This window comes from Haemorhous mexicanus, chromosome 15, assembly GCF_027477595.1.
Source record: "Haemorhous mexicanus isolate bHaeMex1 chromosome 15, bHaeMex1.pri, whole genome shotgun sequence".
Lineage (NCBI taxonomy): Eukaryota > Metazoa > Chordata > Aves > Passeriformes > Fringillidae > Haemorhous > Haemorhous mexicanus.
In genome coordinates this window covers 9,673,185-9,691,780 of record NC_082355.1, presented here as the reverse complement: position 1 = coordinate 9,691,780, position 18,596 = coordinate 9,673,185, and the positions used below count along the sequence as shown (strand labels likewise).

The following is an 18,596-nucleotide window of genomic DNA, read 5'->3' as shown; positions in this document are numbered from 1 at the left end:
TCCCACGCCCCGCGGCCGCGGAACTTCGCTACGCGGGTGCGGGAGGGAGGGAGCAGCTCCGCACCGCGGCCCCCGCCCGCCCCGCGATGGGCAAGAGCCGTCTTTTTGACGCAGGAGAAATGGCAAATTTTAAGTACGTCATTAATATGGCGCCAAAACCCTTTTTTTTTTTTTAAGTATAAGCTTTTTTTTTTTTTTTTTCTTTTTTTTTTTTTTTTAAGGTTGGCGAAGCCGCCCCGTGTACGCGTGTGCACAGCGCGGAGAGGGGGAGCGGGCTGGGGGGCGGAGAGCGTGAGTGTGTGCGAGTGTGAGTGCGTGTGCAGGGCCGGGCTGCGGGGCGCCGGGGCTGCGGGCGAGCGGCGCTGGGGCTCCGGGCAGCGCCATGGGGCCCCGGCGGCCGGCGGGGGGGTGACGCGGGGCGGGCGGCGGCGGCGGCGGCGCGGCCCGCGATGGGACCCGCGCTGCCCGCACCTGGCCCTGCCGCGGCGCCCGGGGAGGGGAAAAGGCAAAGAAATTGAAGATTTGGGGCGGCCGAGGCGGGGGGGGGGTGGGGGGGGGGGGGTGGAAGCACCGCCACCATTATCCGTCCCCGCTCCGAAAGTCGCTTCCCCGCCTCCCTGCCGGAGCCGGAGCCCGGGCGGCGGCGGGGCGCGGAGCGCCGGAGGAAGTGCGGGGTGAAAAAGAAAGAGAAACAGGCGGGCAGCAGGGCTTGCCCGGCCGCGGCGGAGCGGCCATCTCGGCTGGGAGCGGGACCGCATCCATGGAGTTACCGGGCGGGCGCTCCTAAGGCGGGCCCGGGCGGCGCGGCCCTGGCAATGACACCGGATTGAGCCGCCGAGGGGGCTCTCCCGGCCGGGGACTGCGGGAGCATCCCCCGCCCCCGCCTCCTCCCGCCTGTCACCCCAGAGACCGGCGCAACTCCGGGCCGACACTCCTGGCCAAGGTAAAGGCTCGGCGGGGTGGCGGCGGGAGCGGGCTGGGTTTGCAGCGGATGGTTATTTTGCAGCTCCCCCTGCTTTTGCTGTATATATGTGGGTTTTTTATTTATTTTTTTTCCCCTCCCTCCCCCGGCTGCCGGGCGGGGGATGTGCAGCATTCCCGGGGCGGATGGCGCACGGTGGTCACTCTCCTTTGGAAGTGCGGGAGGGAGGCGGCGGGGACGTAAACAAGAACTTTTCAAGGCTCGGTTCGCCGCTTCGCCCCTTTATTCCCCGAATTAATGACTGCGGCAGCGGCCCCGCGCCCTGCCCTGCCCGCCGGGAGAGGAGGGGACGCCCGGGCGCCCCGCGGGGCTCGGGCGGGCAGCGGAGGCTCGGCGGGCGGCAGCGCGGGCCGGGCAGCGCGGTCGGGAGCGGAGGGGCCGCGGGCGCGGAGCGCTGCGCGGGGCCGGGATGGCGGTGCCCGGGGGCGTGGCGGCTGCCGGCTCCCGCCTGCCCTCCCCTTCCTCCCCCCTTCCCTCCCCACCGCGGGGCTTTCCCCGCCGCCTTCCCCCGCAGCACCGCGCCGCTGGGTCCCGGGGCTGCCGAGCCCGGAGGCTCCGTCGCCCCCCCGCACCACGGCATCACCCGCGCTCGGAAACATCCCGTTGTCCCCCCGGGCCGCCCCTCCTTCTCTTCCCGGCCACCTGCCCCCTCCCAGGGCTCCCTCCTGTATCCTTCGGGGAAGCCGGCGGCGCCCCCGCCGCGTTCCTCCCCTTCCCCACCTGCCGAGCCGCTTCCCAGCCGGGATGCGGGGCTGGGAGCGCCCCCCCGGCTGCCCCGCGCCCGGGGTGGGAGCAGCGAGCTGGAAGTTGGGAAGCGCTGTAAAGGCGGAAGGCTGCTGGATTGTCAACCTCGATTGCAATTAGGGGAAAATAAATTTCTCTCTCTCTCCATACCTATACATTTTGAGCGCTATTTGAGTGGGAAGAGAAGGATGGCATGGCATTCACAGGGAAAATTCTCAGTGCCTTTCTCAGCCCCCACAGTGAAAATTGTTTTGAAGGGCTGAAGCCAGGACCCTCTGACCGCTTGGACAGTTTTAAGAGGAGGTTTTGCTTGGGGGTGGGGGAAACCAATTATCTGATCTCAGCCTTCTCCCCAGGGGTAAGGAGCCTAGCTTTTAGGAATGGTGTTTGACCTTTAAGCATTTATTGGCTACTGGGGTTAAAATAAGCTTGAGATAGGAGTAAAAATAGCGTGCAGAAAGGTTAAATCGAAGGTTAAATTTGTTTTTCTTAAGAAAATTGAGGCTGATGTTCAAAAATGTAGGCTTGGAGCAAAGGATGGAGGGTACATGTTAGGGGGTCTGTAGGCAAGGAGATGCAATTCCATAAAGTATTGGTGGCTGCTAATAGTGTTTGACACCCAAGTTCTGCAAGTTGGTGGGTGGGTGGTCCTTCAGACCAGCTCTGGTCTTTACCTTTCTGTGGGTTTTAATCTTTCATGAAGATTGGAGTGTCTGTAGCTCCTGTTGATTTCCTCTGAGTTTTTGATACTTAAGAGACCTGCAGGATGGGACAGCTGGCTGTGGGCATGGAGCTGTGCCTGGTGTCCCTTCTCATGCCTTGTGTCGCTGCCTGCACCTTCCCCCAGGAAGGCAGGGGTGGCCCCAGTGCCCTCAGTAACCTTTCTGATTACCTGTGCTCCCTCTGGGCTTGCCAAAGAAAAAATAGATAATTATAAGGTAACGAGTCAGAAGAGGCAAGTAAAATTATAAACGTGAGTAGTAAAGAAAAAAAGCCCCTTGTAGGTGTGGAGAAAGGCAAAGCACAGGAAGTAAACGAGGGCTTGTTTTGTTTTAAATTGAAATGAGATTAAGTTTTGCCCTGGGGAGCCAAGACAGCAGCGTTGGTATGGAGGAGAGGAGGGATGGCTTCCTCCTCACCTGGGCACCTGAGCTTTTGCTGGAAAGCTGGGGCTGGCAGCAGCCTGTAGAGGAGGCGAGGGACAGACGAGCCCCGGCAGGCAGGGGCAGGCTCCTGCTGCCCAGAAAATGGTTGTTGTAGGTACCAGGATCCTGCTCTTTAGCATTTACACTTTGCAGGGTTACCAGGGAGGTCAGGAAAAGTTCTCCTAGATGCAGGGGCTGAGCACGGTTTGCTGCGGGTCTTGTTGGCCCCGCTACTGTGCATCCTTTGGTCCAAAAGTTTGTCCTGTTACTATGATATTGGGGCTGTGCCAATTTGGGGGATGCTGCTGCTCACTCAGAGCTTCCCATAGTAGCGCTTGGCTCCAGAATTTGTTCATGGGAAAAGGCAATGGGACGAGGACAGCCCTCCCCTGGCGTACTGACTGAGATGTTCCAGCCCTCCACCCTTTTTATTATACTTTCTAACAACTGGCTGGTGTTCCTAGACAGAGGGAAAAAACACGTTTAAGGCAGAGGGGAAGCGCTGAGGGGATGCGTCGGGAGCAGCCCCAGGGCTTGGTGTCAGCCGGCGGGCACAGGTGGCTCCGGGACAGGGTCCCCGGCGCGGGGTCGGTGGCCGGATCCGTGTGCGTGCCGCTGGGGGCACTATGTTCTGTTTGTGTTCCTATTTCTGGGCTGGAAGAACAAACAGGGAAGTGGTTTTTCTGCAGTCTCATTGCAGCTCACAAACAGAGCACATCATTCAGCCGGTGTTGCTCTCAGCGTCAGAGGTGACGGCGCGGGGACCGAGCGCGGCGCATCCCTCAGCCTGCGGGGAGCTGGGAAGAGGTGATGAGGTGATGACCAAATACTTTCCTTTTTTTTTTTTTTTTTCGCTGCAACTTATGCAGATTTCAGTGCCTGTTCCCTGAGGAAGTGGGGAGCACAGGCATGTATGAATTTCTCTGTTTGCTTGCCACAATTCAGAATGGTTCGTTCTTGGAAACAGTGGAAACAGCCTCTGCACAGGGTGCTGGGATGCCGCTAAAAATCTCCCAATCGCACGTGGAGTTGATGTGGAGAAGAGTTTGCAGGGAGCTGGGAAACATCAGGGGGCTCTCCAGAGCACAGGGCTGGTGGAGGGGTCTGCAGAGGAAGATTTCTGCACTAGCTGAAGGCTGGATGAGGCATTTCGGTTTAGTGTGGATGGAAGTGGGTGCCTGTCCCTGGCCTAGCTGAGCTCAGGATCTGGGCACAGGCATCTCTGTGTGCCAGCAGTAGTTGCCTTCACCTCTCCCAGGTTGCATGGGCTGGGCAAAATTACATTCCCAAGAGCTCCTCTCCAAGCTTCCCCTGCTGTGAGGCAGGACCAGCCAGCCTGAGGCCATCATCTCCATTTGAACACCAATCGTGGTGCTAATTTGTCCAAGGACATAGTGATTTACATTTGTTTAGGCTGATGAAGGGCCATCATCTTCCTTGGTTTAGCATTTATCTGCCTTTCTCAGCACTGAACAAAGGCAATGCTAAACATGTGTTGGTTTGCAAGCAGCTCAGTTTTTGGTTTCCAGGCATTAGCCAGGGCTATGCCTGTGGATTTGAGTTGCAGACACTTCAGGGGGATGTTCATTTGTTTATAAAAGAAACCCACATCTGTTTCTGTTTGAATTTTTTAAGCAAGCCTACATAGAAACCTTTCACTTGGTTTTTGGCTCTGTAAAAACTAGATTTTGGGCCAAGTTTGACCTTTTCAAAGTATTACAAATTTTTTTGGTATTTGTTTATGACTTTATTAATGATGCCATGTGGGGAATGGGTCAGTTAAAGGTGAAATTAACTTCTAATGTAAACGAAAGATTAATTTTGGAGCAGAGACGATATTTTGTGGGGACTTAAGTTGCTCAGTAGTCCACCAACTGAGTTGCTCCTGAGAGCTTTTGGGAGCTGGAACTCCAGCCCTGGGAGGGATGTGGGCAGTGACTCCTCCCCACCCCCCAGCCACCCCCCTGCCGTGGGTGCCAAAAGGGGGAAGCTCAGCCACCATCAGACTTTATAACTCTAGGATACGGATGGGGAAATGGCCCAATTACCCCTCTACAGTAAATTCCTCTCTTAAGTGTCATGTGGTTTACTACTGTTTGGCTGCCCGAGATGAGTCCCTCAGAAAGCAGCATCTTCATAGCACGGCTTGGAATGTAACCATTTTCTGGAATGGCCTGGTTTTGGCCAAAACTTTTGCTTCTTTCAGTCACATAGTGCCTTGTGTGCCATCCTCTACCCAGCCTTTCAGAGATGTCTGTACTTTGCTCAAGCCAGAATTTAATTCACAAATTTAATGCAGTTTGGTTTGGAGGATGCTGTCTTGCATCCTGCCAAACAGTGGCAAAATGATTTACTGAAGTACAGATGCTATTTTTACCTGCAATGTGAACCACTTCTGTATGTGAATATCAATTCATCTTGTTACCTAGTGAGTGTGTTAATTCTGTAGGACAGAAGCAGGATGCAGGGACCAAGTTTGGTGAGAGGGATGATCAGTGCATCTCCTCATACATATCAGCCAAAACCAGTGCCAGCCTCCTGCTACCTGAGCATTGATTGCAAACCTTTTTCCCTGCTTTGGAAGGAGAGTGATGTCAGTGATGCTGCCTTGCTGTAAAAGCAAAGATGGGAAACCTGGGAAATCTCACTGGCTATCAGTAGCATTCCTCTGCTTCACCTCAGGTGGTTTTTTCCCTCCTCTTGGCTTTGGCTTATTTAATCTCTGTGATTAGGAACTCCAGAATCAATAAAAGCATTGCCCTGTCTGTGCTCCAAATGTCTGTTTGTCGCTTCAGACCAGTAGGAACCAGTTTTAAAGGTTGAGGTAGGATTTTCACTAAAAGTAAGTAAGCTGCAGTTAGAGCTTTCTTCAAGTTCATTTCCCCCAAGCAAAATCTAATGGCTGTTTGGAACAAGGCTGGTTTAATAACATCTGTTTCCCCTTGAATCACCAGGGGAAAGGTATTGATATTGCCATATTCTTAGGGAGTGTTTTAAGTCACATTTTGACAGGGCAATGCCTTACCACAACACTGATAGTTAAAATGTTTAGCATATTTTGTAGTATTTTCCTTTCTAATGCTGTGATAGCACATATATTGTAAAATACAGCTGTTACAAGGTTTTTATATGCTTATGTGGAACAAACCCAGTGTTTGATTATCATTCCCAGTTGCCGTTTGTGGAAGCAATAGTGGGTATAACATTTGAACACATTCAGATTCGTTGAAAATATCTCAGAAAGTACTAGGAAGATTTTCATGAGGTTAAGACTGTTTTCTGTGGATATATTCTGGCTTACAGCCTGTTGGATAGTGGGCTGGTCCACAGGTAGCCCTTTCCATCCAGAGCTGCCCAAGCCCTGTATTGGAAGTCACATTGATCAGCCACCAGCCACATTGGTAAAATTTGGATTTTCAGTAGTTAGAATACCTTTCCTTTTTTTTTTTTTTTTTTTCCCCTGAAGCACCTACTTTGAGTTCCGAGTGCTTGGTTCCCAAGGGGCGAGTTCAGGAGAACCTGCTGATTTCAGGCACTCCTGTGGCTTGTTCAAAGTCTCAAAGCAAATCAGCTGAGCTTGAAACGGGTCTCCTCATCAGTGCAGTGGTACCTGCCGCTGTGATTTTAGCTCTGGGAGGACGGAGAAGTCAGGGCAGCTGAGCAGAAGGTGCTTGCCCACCCCTGGGAGCTCCTGCAGGGCAGTGTGCAGGGATGGGAGGTGCTTCCTGTGTGACAGCTACTCCCGGCTGAATGGGAAGATGAGTCAGAGGGTAAAACCCCAGGCTTGTGGTACACAGGGGTTTTCTTCAGCTCTGGGATGCTTGTACTTCCCCCTGCAGACATACCGAGAGTGTGCATTTTCCATTCTCCTGTCTTCACACTTCACTTTGCAGCTTGGGCAGGTGGTTCCCTGGACATATCTTCTCCCATCCAACAGCACCATGGTTCCTTCAGGACATCCCCCAGTCCTGTTGGTGCTTCTTCCCTTGGCAGTGCTCTTGCAGTGGAAGAGACGTTTGGATGCAAATCCCGCACAGACAAATTTCCATGCAAAGCTGAGTGATCCAGATGCACCCACTGTAACTACTGGGAGTGGGAAGAGATGGTAGAAAGACAATTAAAGTTTTTTTTTAAATCTGTGAGAATTGTTTTCTTGCATTTTTTTTTTTTCAGCCTCTGGGTAGTTGTCTGTCCTGAGGGTAAGGACTGACTGGTGCTGGGGTAGGAGGGTGTGCAGATACTCATGTAGCAGTGCTTTGGTGCTGAGATGAGTTTTCTGGACATAAAGTGTAATGTTCAATTTCTTTTGTTACAGATGGAAGAAAAACGACGCAAGTACTCCATCAGCAGTGATAACTCAGACACCACTGACAGTAAGACCTTTCATTCAAAGCTTTGAACAAGATTCACCTCCAGCAGTCAAAATGCTTGAATAATTTCTTTACAAAGAGTGGAGGAAACTGCATTTACTGGGCAGTCTCTGCACAATGAATAGTGTGCAGGGCTGGGTTTGTCAGAAATGCAGCAACAAGCTGATATCAATTTATTTAAACACTTGGCCGTGGCTCCTCTTAACTGATGAGAGTGTCTCCCTCGTGTGAGGAGTCTGGGCGAGGAGAGCTGCTGATTGCAGATCTGCTAACGAAGCAGCAAACACCCTTTGTAGATGAGTTGTCCTTTCCTGTGAGCTGCAGCCTGAGACTAGTTTGCTCTTGATTTGGGTTGTACCAGGGGAGAGGGAAGTTTTCACTGGAGTAAGAGTAAAACTGGAGCCGCATTGTTCCCTTCTTGCAAACCTGAAGAGTGATGTGGGAAAAGGGATAAGGCTCAAGCCAGCAAAACTTGCAAGCCCACGCTTGCTTTTCAACATCTACCTCATTTCATCCTCATTCAGGAAGGCACAGAAGCATGTGTTCAACAATAAACATGTGCAAGTGTGCTGAATTTTGGCTATAAATAGAGCACTCTCCTCTCCCACTTATTCCAGGGTTTCACCCGCTGCAGACATACCGCAGTGCCCCGGTGTTCAGTACCCTCAAGGCACCAGCCTAATCCCTTGTCTGGGCTCTGGAGTTTCTTACTAGTTGCTCTTGGTTTCTTACAAATGTCACAGTAATTTCATCTGGGCCGTGCTGGGAATTTGCTCTCCACACTTTACAGGATCTGGCTGCTGGATATCCGAGAACGAAAGGGACTTTAGTAAAGACACTAAACTTCTGGGCTTTTTCCTAACAGGATGATGGAGAGATTACAGGGGGTTATGGAAAGGCTGATCTTTCTGGGTTTGGCTGCTGTTCCCACAGCTTCAGCCAAAAAAATTGTCAGTGTGAGTGGAGTTTGCACCACAACCGCCGACGGGAACCTGCTGTTCAGCTGCCAGCGGGGACCCCCATCCTGCTGGAGCCCAGGGGGCCTGGCGGCTGAGCTGTGCCTACAGAAAGTGTTTCAGGCTCTGTCAACACCCTTGCTTCTCATAAAATGAAACATCTCTATCTCAGAAAGGAGTTTGTTTTGGAAGCCATGCTCCAAACTTCCCGTCTCCTAATCCCCAGATGCTCAAAGGCTTATGGTGCCAAGCTGTGCTCGCTGGCTTCCCTGCCTTGCAGGGGTAAGGCATCTTTAATCATGGTATTAAACAACATGGCCTTATCTCTATGGGGCTTGGATATTTATGCTGCAGGTGATAGCCAAGCTTTTGACAAATGCTCTCCTGCAGGATGGTTGTAAACAGAGTGGTGACCTTCTTTTTCATGCCACTGCCAGGAAAGGGTAGCTGTGGTGTGTTACCAAGCCTGTATGGCTGTAGCATCACATTGTAGCTTGAGAAGAGGGGGCAAGGTGGAAATTAGTGGCTGATCTCTCCATGAAAGCTGTGGAGCTGCTGCTGCTGCGCTCCTTGGAGCAGCTTGCTGAGTAAAGCAGTGTGTCCGTGGGGCTGCAGCATAGGGGAGTCTGCTCTGGTCTTTGTCTACACAGTCCTGTTATGCTCTGAAGTGTTGTAAAGAATTTCATTTGTATGGAACCCTCTTTAATAGCATGTGGCCTGCAACTTCAAAAAACAAGCTGTGTTTTGGGAACAGGTGATGCCCCCCAAGTTTGGCCTTCATTTTGTGAAGTGCAAGAAAGTGCACTGCAAGTAAAGAATACAGGTTGAGCTGGTGCCTCTTCCCCTGCCAGGAAAAGTAGGCATGTGAAATTTACCTGGGCTCAGCTGCCTGAGCTGGTAGAAGAACAGTTTCTCACTGCAGTGGTACCACAGCCTGACCCCTGAGTCAGCTCAGCTCCTGGCTCCAACGTGTTTGGATGTTGCTTATATGCATAGTGCTGTTTCCTCCTATTTAGTCCTCCAAGGATAAAAGAAAAAAAAATCAGTGTTAAATAGGCCTCTTGGTAGTTATTTTGTTGCAATCTCACAAAAACATTTTTATATACTGTAATATGGAGGGGTCCTCCTATACAGAAGACTGAACTGTCATCGTTATTTTACAGAAATTCCAATAATCAGTTTGTTATTTATTATTAACAAATGCAGTGTTACTTTTAAGTGATAATGACACAAATGGGTTGGAAATAAAGATCAGTAGTGTATGGTTCCAGCACATTTCTGGCTTTAGCTACCCTTTCCTTTTGGGGGTGGCAGCAGTGGTGATGATACTGTCCAAAAAAATGTCATGTCAAAGTGTTATTCCATCTTAGTGCTGACCCAAAGTATTGGCTGGGGCTGGAGCAGGGGGGCTGGTGAGGTAAGGAAAAGCTTTGACTCCTTCCCAGGTAACCTGTCTCTGTTGCCTTGTTGCAGGTCACACCACATCCACCTCCAGATGCTCCAAAATTCCAAATACCAAATCCCCCTGGTCGCGGCAGAAGGAGAAGAAGCCCTCTGAGGTACGTGGGCTTTTAGGCTTTTCCCAAAGGAGAGTTTTCCCATGGGACTGCACTTGCCCAGATGTGGCAACCGGTGTGCCCATGGCTTCTGTGGGTAGTGGGTGCCAGGACAAGGTATCCCCATCCTGCAGAGCCACAACTCCCAACAGCTGTGTCAACCCAGCTCCCCTGGGGAGGGAGCTGATGGGGACACACATGGAGCATCTCTGGAGAAGGGGGGGGGTCCTTGTGCCCAGAGCCACTGGGGTCCTTGTCCCCACTCCATCCCTATTGAGACAAGTAAAGAGAAGTTAAGTTTGGTGAGGCTGGGAGGTCCCACAGTATTGGGCTGTCTGCATACCAAGATCCCCTGGTTTGGGTGCCCTCCTGGGTGCCCTTTTATTAATGGCACAGGTCACAGCACTGGTGGCAGGGGAGGGTGACGTGGAGACTCCTCCCATGAACAAGTGGGAGGCATGGAGAGCTGTGAAATGAGAGACAGCACAGCTGAGTTGCAGATTGTGCTGTGTTGGTTTCCCCTTGTCATGGGGCTCAAGGACATTAGGCAGAGGCCATCAGAGTCTGACCTTGCTGCGGGGTTTCCCCTCGCTGGTGTGGGCAGTGCTGCCATTCTGGGGACACTGCCCAGGTTCACCTGCTGGCTCTGTAGTGCAGGGTCTGGGCCGTGGCTGGGAGAAGCTGTTTGTCCCCAGGACTGTTGGAAGGGGTGGTGCTGTGTCCTGTTTTCCTTTTGTGCCTCGGATACATTTCCACTAGCCATGGAAACTATACCAGGCATGAGCTGCTGTTGTAGCAACCGCAGTGTTTGGCAGTGGTCATCTTCATTTCAGCAGCAGCCTGAGCAAAGCCAGAGGGACATTGTTCTCACATTCCCTTCCCTCTGGACTGGAATGTGCTAAGAATAGCAGCAGATGAAGCTGGCATGGCTCATGTGAACTCCCCATTTCACCTCTCCTGATGCTGTGGCCTGGTGGGCACAAACCTCTGCGACATCCTCCTTTTGCATCAAGCTGAGTAGAGATTTTGAGGTTTTCCTGTGGTCACTGCCTGAATTACAGCTGCACTTGGTTCTTACTGCTCTGATAGGTTTACATTGAAATATCTGTGTTGGCAAAGGACACACACTGAAAGAGTCTAAGTTATTTGTGCCTTGGGTAAAGAGAGGGACTGGAAAGCTGCTGCTACCAGCTGAGTTAGTTGGAAATACTCGAGAGAGCAAGAACCAGGTGTGCAGATGTTGGAAAATTGAATATTAGCACCGGTAATGTTGGGTTTTGGCTATAGATGTGTCTTTCAGTGTGGGTGCAGGGGAGATTTCTGTGAGCTGAATCCTCCTTTGGAAAGTGAAGCATTTGGGGCATCTCCTCCTGTGGCACTGTTACCCCTCTCTGAAAATAACTGCCCATGCCTGTGCCTGATGTGTCTGTAAAGGCCTTGGGTGAACCCTTTAGGTGCTGTCAGGAGTCTCTGTCCCAGAGATGCCTCATGTTATATATGAGAAGATGTGACTCATGTCGCAACAGTGTCACAGCTGCCACCCTGCTGCTGCCCAGTAAAATCCTTCTCCAAGAGTTGGGACATCTTTGCCTCACTGGTGCAGACACATTTTTGTCTTTAATATGAGTTAGTTTAATCAGCCATCTAGGATTTTACCTGGCTGCTACTGAATATAAGTCCAAGATTCCAAGTGAAAATGCTTCAGGACTTGATGAATTGTGGTAAGAGCTGGATCCAAGTTGCTGCTCTACAACAGCTGGGGTGAAAACTAGATATTAGTCCATGGCACCTGGGGAGACATCAGATGCCTGCAGAGGGCTCCTCCCTCTGCTTACTGCTCCATTATCCCCTGAGGAGGGTTCTCAGTGGAATGTAGCTGTGGAACAGATAAAGTGGAGCAAAAGCTGAACAGGTCCCAGCTTAGCAACAGCTGGGACAGAAAGTGAACCTCTGTGGCTTATGTGAACTGAGACTCTAGGGGAATTTGGGGAGGCCCTGTGTGATTACTCAAGCTGGAGTTTGGCCAGGATGCTCAAGCTGACAAACCATCTTTTACAAAAGCATGGTGGGCACACAGGCAGATGGAGCAGCCCAGGTCTCAGCTGTGCTCCCCTCACTGTGCATTGCCCCTGCACTTGCTGGTGTCTAGGTCTGCTGGAAATCAGAGCCAGCTGAAACTCAGGGCTCAGGGCATTGTTGGAGGTTGGATAGAGTTTCACCCCAAGACTTGCAGCTGTGCTGGGAGATGGTTTGGAGATCACTCCAGTATGAATTTCCTCTCCAACAGCATCTTCTAAACTTTTCCATGAGTGATCCAACTTCTGCTCTTCCTGTGAGCACCCATGAACGTGTCTGGTCCAAGCACTGTGGGGTTTGTTGCATCCTCCCAGGAACTCTGGGGAATTTCAGGCATAGACTGTGGCAGGCATGATGTCCTGTTGGAGCAAGTACTGTGAGATGTAAAACAAACTACACCGCTGTCAAACTACTTCACATGAAATAGTGAATCACCTTTTCTTTTGTCCATCCTGCTGAGGATGGATGGATCATCACTGAGAGATGGAAACCACAGGAGAATAATAGGGAGAGCAGGATGAATGCATTAGCAGGTATTGAACCCCCATCCATTTTGGGTCTGGACACATCTTTTCAAACTGTATCTCAAACTCCAGGTTTACACATTGTAGCTTTATCAAGAGCTGCCGAGGGTGCAGGCGTGTCCTGAGGGATGGCCATGCTGGAGGATGGGCTGGGCAAATGGCAAATGGCCACCAACCTGTCCTGACCTTCTCTCAGTCATGTCCCCATTTCTCTGGGAGCCACTGTCCCAGAGAAACAGGCATTCCTCCTGACAGCCCGGGCAGGAGATAAAAAAATCAAAAGCATTAGTGTTACATAGTTATTAGTCAGGTCAGGGGGTGATGTTTATTATGAAAGACTCTGTGAGAAGGGATTAACTATACACATTAAAAACCGTCGGATACAAGGCATCTGGAAAAACAAGCTTCTTAACATGGAAAAGTACTGAGCTGTTTGTAAACATCCGCAAAGGGGCCATTGCCAGGGAGGGTGATTATATTTATCTGTGCCTGTCATGGGGCTCTGCCCGGGCTCTTTCCTGACTGTCCCAGGCACCAGCCTCTGTCTTGGCTCTGTCCCTTGCCGAGGTGGCAGTTGTCCTTCCCTGCCCCTTGCCTGGGCAGCGGAGCCTTCTAGGCTCAAACCTGATGCTGATGGTGCCCTGGGCATGGCTCTGCTGCACTGCTCTGCCTGAAGGCAAGGATGAACGTGGGCAGCTGCCAACAGCTTCTTGCATCTGCAGCGATAGCAGTACCAATCTGGTGATTTTAATTAATCTCATTAGTGCTCGTGTGTCTCTTAACTTGTCTGCAAATGGAGCGTGGTGGCTGGTACCCATCTCCCCGGGTCCCTGCAAGGAGCTGCTGCTCATGCTCCCCACCCTGGGAGCTGGAAGGAGGGGATGCTCGCTCAGGTTACCCCTGCCGTGGATCTGGATCTGCAGCAGGGAGTAACACATGCCTGAAGCACGGATTTCTGCTTCTGTTAGTGGCACATCAGTGCAGTCCTGCCCCCGGCTGTAGAGCTGCTGGGGATGTGAGCATGAGCCTCGCTGGTTTGACTTCAGTCTTCAAGCCTCTCTCCTGTTCCTGACAGGGAACTGTTGTCAGTGTCTAAGGAGAGAATCTAAGAGCAAGGCAAGTGTGTAATGATAGTCTCTGGTTCTATCTGCCAGCTCCCAGCCATCAGCAGCCCAGGGACTCCCTCGGATGCTGCCTCTGAGTCACTGCCTTAGCTGCTATGTTAGTCATTACCTCCAGAGCTATTTGAGATCCACAGCGCTCACCTGCGCTGCTGGAATATATTTTGGAGGGACAAAAGCCTGCTTTTTTTGTGCAGAACACCTGCCTGGCAGCCCTCCAGCCATCCTTTCACAGCTGTAGAGCCCTGCACAGTCTGGGCTGTGCTGTGCAGGTGCTGCTCATCCCACCGGACATCCTGGCTGCCCTTCTCCCTCACTCCAGACCTTCAGAAGGAGAGGGGACTGCAGCTGCAGGCAGGGCTCAGGATGAAGGGGAAACCACAATTTTATACAATTTACATTATTTTCTGCTTGCCTTGTTTAGATATTACTTCCGTGTTTTGAAAGGCCTTTTTATATCTCTTTACAAGGATTTAACTCTTTTCCCTTCTAAAAAGTCATTCTTCCTGCATTGGATCGTAGTTTTTTCCTCCTGCATTAGGTATATAATGACCCAGTGCAATGTGAATTCAGTTCCAGTACTCTCCTGTGCTTGGAGAAGAGCTTTAATGGATGTGGCCAAGCAAGACTGGACATGCTTTTATGGGGCTGGATGGGGAGAACATCCCTCTCTGTTGAAAGGTTTGACTGCAGTTTGGCTTTGTCAGTTTTCCCTTGCCAGCGTGGGGATAACAGATTAAAAACATTGTCTTCTGAATGCTGAGAAGGGCTGGACAAAAATGCTTCTTGTTCCTATTTTGAGTTCTGTTGTGCATTGAATCTTTAACATCCAGCATTTCAAGAGGAAACAAGACTAGATGAAGAGATAGGAGGCTGGCTCCCCAATTGGACATGAGAGTTCAGGATTTCTTCCCCCACAGGCAGATAATATCTCCTTGCAAACACACTCCTGGCACTGCCACATTTCAAAACCTTGCTACTGAGTATCAACTCACTTCTCATTTTGGAAAGGGTTGGAAAAATGTGATAGAGCAGCAGGGATGTAGGACTGGGAGATCCAGAAGGGAGTGGGGTGGGGCAGCCAGGGCTGCACCCACAGAGGTGCATCTTGAGCTGATATCAAGACAGTTTGTACAACCAAAACCTATTCTCAGGGCTCCCATTGTTCCCATTGTTTTCTCTTTCTCTAAAAATCCTTGTGACTCATGAGCTATAACAAACAATTTTATGCTTGAGAGAGTGAAGGGCTAAGAGAGCTGGCTGGCAGTGAGGAGGGAGTCCTGTGCAGGAGACAGCTGGAGACTTCCCTGGTCACAGTGTGGATGGAGGAAGATGGTGGTGGCTGGGGGTATGCAGGAGTCAGCTGCCAGGACTGCAGCCAGGGAGGGGAAAAAAGAGTGTTGAGCCAAAACCTGAAGAAAACCTGTTATCTCAGTGTCAGGAAGCAATCCCACACCCTGTCTGCAGTGACCTGCTGCTGCCCCTGCTTGGGAGCAGCGCTCAGAGCACCCACCGCCCCTGCTTGCTGTGGAGGGGTCATCACTGTGAGATACCACGTGGCTGCTGTGGGTGTGAGGCCATCAGGGAGGATTACAGTTCTGCTGGGTGATGGAGGGAGTGAATTCAAAGGTGAGATCTCAGATGCAGGCTGTGACCATCCCTTCTCACCTCTCCTGCCCGTCCTCACCCTAGTGAGCTCAGTGTTTTCTGCACGCACTTCATTTTGGGCTTCTCTTCTCTTACATTGTGTACCTCTGCTTTGGAAAGAGTTCTTTTCACTAAAACTTTTTAGGGACAGAGATGTCATTGTGTAGTAAAAAAATGGCATCCCATCCTGGGATTTGAAGGAAGAGGGATTGAGTTTATTCCCGTGCCCCAAAAGCAAAGTCTGAAAGCTCCAAAGTCAGCTGGGTGCAGATGCAGGGGAAGATGCGTAACAGAATTCCTGCCAGCTCAGGAAGCCTGGTGTGCAGGGACCCAGCCTGCTGGAGCCCATCTGTGTTGGGCTGAGCTGCCTGCTCCCTCAGGAGCTGTTTTATCCTGAGCTGGCTTGCAGCAGGCGCCTGCAGCCCAGTGCCCATGCCGGGGATGCCGGGGCTGTGCCGGGCGCGCTCAGCTGCGCCGGATCCGGCACAGCAGTCCCTGGGCTGGCTGCTGCTTTCGAGCTAATTAAAGCCAGTGCTAGACGAGTGTTTCTTTTCATTTCGATGTTAGGCCCAAAACAGATCCAGCTCTTTGGCTCTCGCCCAGGAGCTGGTTTCGTATGAGAGGGAAGTCGTTAGTGCGGGATCAGAGTTTGGTGTTTTCGGGAGGGCTCTTGGGGCAGAGGGGATGTTTGGCAGGCTCAGACCCACAGTGCGGTTGCTGGGAAAGCCAAGTCCTTGACAGAGCACATGGAGTGGGAACTGAATGGCAGGGAGATTGCTGGCCACTTCATTAGAGGGGTTTGTGAGTGAATCACAGAGCCTGGAAATTGATGTGAGAATTGCATGGAAGGGTGGTGGAGAGGCTCTCAGAGGGGCTGGGTGGTGATGGGGCAGAGGCAGAGAAGGAGGAGAATGCTGGAAAGCAGCACAGTCTGGGAGTCCTTAGCTAAGGGAGGGATGGGGAGCAGCATTTCTGATGCCTCATGGCATGTCCATCATCCTTCCTGTTGTGGTGAGGCACTGTGTGCCTTGGCATCTCCAGGGCTATGTGTTATTCTCTGAGGTTGTCCAGCTGTTGGATGAATTGATGCTGGTCCTTGGAGAGCTCCCAGAGATGCCTCACAGGTGTCACAGGACACAGGAAGAGGCTGCAGGGCTGTGTGCAGTGGGAGGAGCAGCAGATCCTCACCAAGGTGGAGCAGCTGATGTAAAAGATGCCAGGGGCTCAAGGAGGAGCCAAATCCAACCCCTGCCATGCAGGTTTCTGCCATACCTGCAGGAGCATCCTTCCAGTGCCAGGCTGGATCCAAGTGACACATTGAGATGTGAACATCAGAGGATGTTACATTTAGTGAGCTGAGGGTTTGTTTGTTTGTTTGTTTTTGAGACCTGAAAGCAACACAGCTTTTGCTTCAAAATAGCAAATTACAGAAATTACAAAAGTACTGATGTATTGTTGGGGAGCTCCATGGCTGTGGTGTCCCAGTGACTTCTCATGTTGCTGGACTGCCAGGACTGGCTCTACTGGTGTGTCAGTCCAACACCACAAACTGGTGGGCAGCAAGGATGGGGATGTCCTAGGGGTAGTCCAGGCTTGCCTGGCCTGTGGGATACAAGGGAGATTAAGGTTTTCCCCAGGTTCCTTTCTTTGCCTGGAGTCTGAGGCTGCACAGCCACACCGACCTGGTGTGCACTCCATGTCCATTTCTTTTGTAAATATGAAGGAAAAAATATATTGGGATTTTGAAATTTCATGTTCTTTTCCCCCATCTTTAAAGCTGACAGTAACAAAGGAAGAGGCTGGCCCTGGGCACTGTTGTGATGCATCACTAAACCTCCATGAGGTTCCTGAGCAAGCAGAGGCAATAAAGGAACCTCTTGGTTTGGCCTTTCCCATTGCTGGCAGATCGATAGGCAATAACTGAGATCCCATTCAGGGCTGAAAGGGGAGGCCAGAGCCTGGCCAGGGCTGTGGTGGTGGCGGGGGGAGCGAGTGCAGGGCAGCAGACAATCTGTCAGCTCCCACGGCCGGGGAGAAACAGTAAACACTCCTATTGAGGGAAAATTGCTTGTTTTCTAGTACCCAACTTTCTCTTCATCGCCAGGTCCTCGGTTCATCAGTGCCCAATTTATCCTTTATTTGGTTTTCATAAATAATTCAGAAGAGTTTGAGTAGAATAATTGAGTCTTTTCCCAACCCTAATCCCAGACAATTCAAAACAAAAAGACATTTAGATTACAATTTGAGCGTATTAGCTGTTGGGAGATTTCCAGACAACTGATCTGCTTTCCTTTACAATTTCTGTGCTGTTCTATCATTTCTAAAGTGTTCTGCTTTGATAGTTAATAATTTGAGCATATCCAGTTCTTCATGAAAAGACAGAGGCGTCGCTGTGATAAAGTGCGGGCGCGTGTGCTGCCGTCGGATGGGTGAGCTTATCTGTTTTCCAAGAAGGACTAAATAAATGAAGTAGTGAGATTGCAAATCCAGCCTGCAATGTGCCTTATCTTCAGGGAAATAAATACAATCATGCTTATTTGGCTTAAAATTAAAACTAAGCTTCTATTCTGATGCGAGCTGAAAGGCCAGAAGGGATGAATTTGGGGAAGACTTAATGCAGGAAACCAAGGGCTTGGGATCTGCACCGTTCAGAGGGGAGAAATGATACCAAGGGCTGGTCCCATTGCTGTGCAGGCTCCTCCATCTCCCCCTTCATCAGAAGGGAGAGGGTGATGGGCCAGGATTTTGACACTGTTCCATGGGTGGCCAGCCCTGGTGTTACCCAAAGAGACAGGGCTTGTCACCTCACTGCTGTCACCTGGTGCTGACCTAGCAAAAGAAAATGGTGATTTTTGCCTGGGGTAAGGGTCTGGGGAGGCCACAGCTGCTGTGGGTGCCCGGAGGCCTCAGGGCAGGGTAGTGATGTGGCTGGACCCTCCCAAAGGTTGGTTGTCCTGCAAAGAGCAGTCCCACTCCCAGTCTCACTCCCAGTGTTTTCCATTGCTCTGGAGCTGGCTGCCAGGTCTGGGCACTGAGGTGGAAGCAGGAGCATGCTGCCATCCTGCCCTGCACTGCCAGCACTGCCCTGTGCAGCTTCCTGGCAGAATTGGGTGTATTTGCCTGCATAAATAAGAATGCAACGCTTCTGCGCCCCAGAGCATCAAAGGAGGTGTCCTCAGGAGGCAACTGAGCTGGCATTGAGGGAGGAGGGTACTCACATGTCAGCAGGATCCAGTCCAGGTCATTCAGAAAAGCTTTTGGGTGCCCTGCACATTTGGAACCATTCCTGCTTGCCTTTGCCCACAAATCCCTAGGGCATGTGTCTTCAAAACAGTATTTTCTATAACAGTATTGTGCTGTTGCCAGGGGAAGGTTAGATTGAATATTAGGAAAAAGTTTTTCGCTGAAAGGGTGGTTAAGCACTGCCACAAGCTGCCCAGGGCAGTGGTGGAATCACCATCCCTGGAGGGAATTG

At 51.3% G+C, this 18,596-nt stretch overlaps 1 protein-coding gene across 3 annotated transcripts in view; it reads left to right on the top strand.

The window, feature by feature from the left end:
- The first annotated feature begins 557 nt into the window (after positions 1 to 557).
- The window catches only part of JADE2 (jade family PHD finger 2), a 73,466-nt gene continuing 55,427 nt past the window's right edge, over positions 558 to 18,596 (top strand). For 2 of the 3 annotated variants that reach the window (XM_059860217.1, XM_059860215.1), the window contains exons 1-3: positions 558 to 943; positions 7,187 to 7,244; positions 9,671 to 9,756. In XM_059860217.1, coding sequence (XP_059716200.1) covers positions 7,187 to 7,244; positions 9,671 to 9,756 — 144 coding nt within the window. In that variant the 5' untranslated portion in view covers positions 558 to 943. Of the gene's footprint in view, positions 944 to 3,560; positions 3,687 to 7,186; positions 7,245 to 9,670; positions 9,757 to 18,596 lie in introns of all 3 variants that reach the window. The other variant, XM_059860216.1, reaches the window with a different exon arrangement.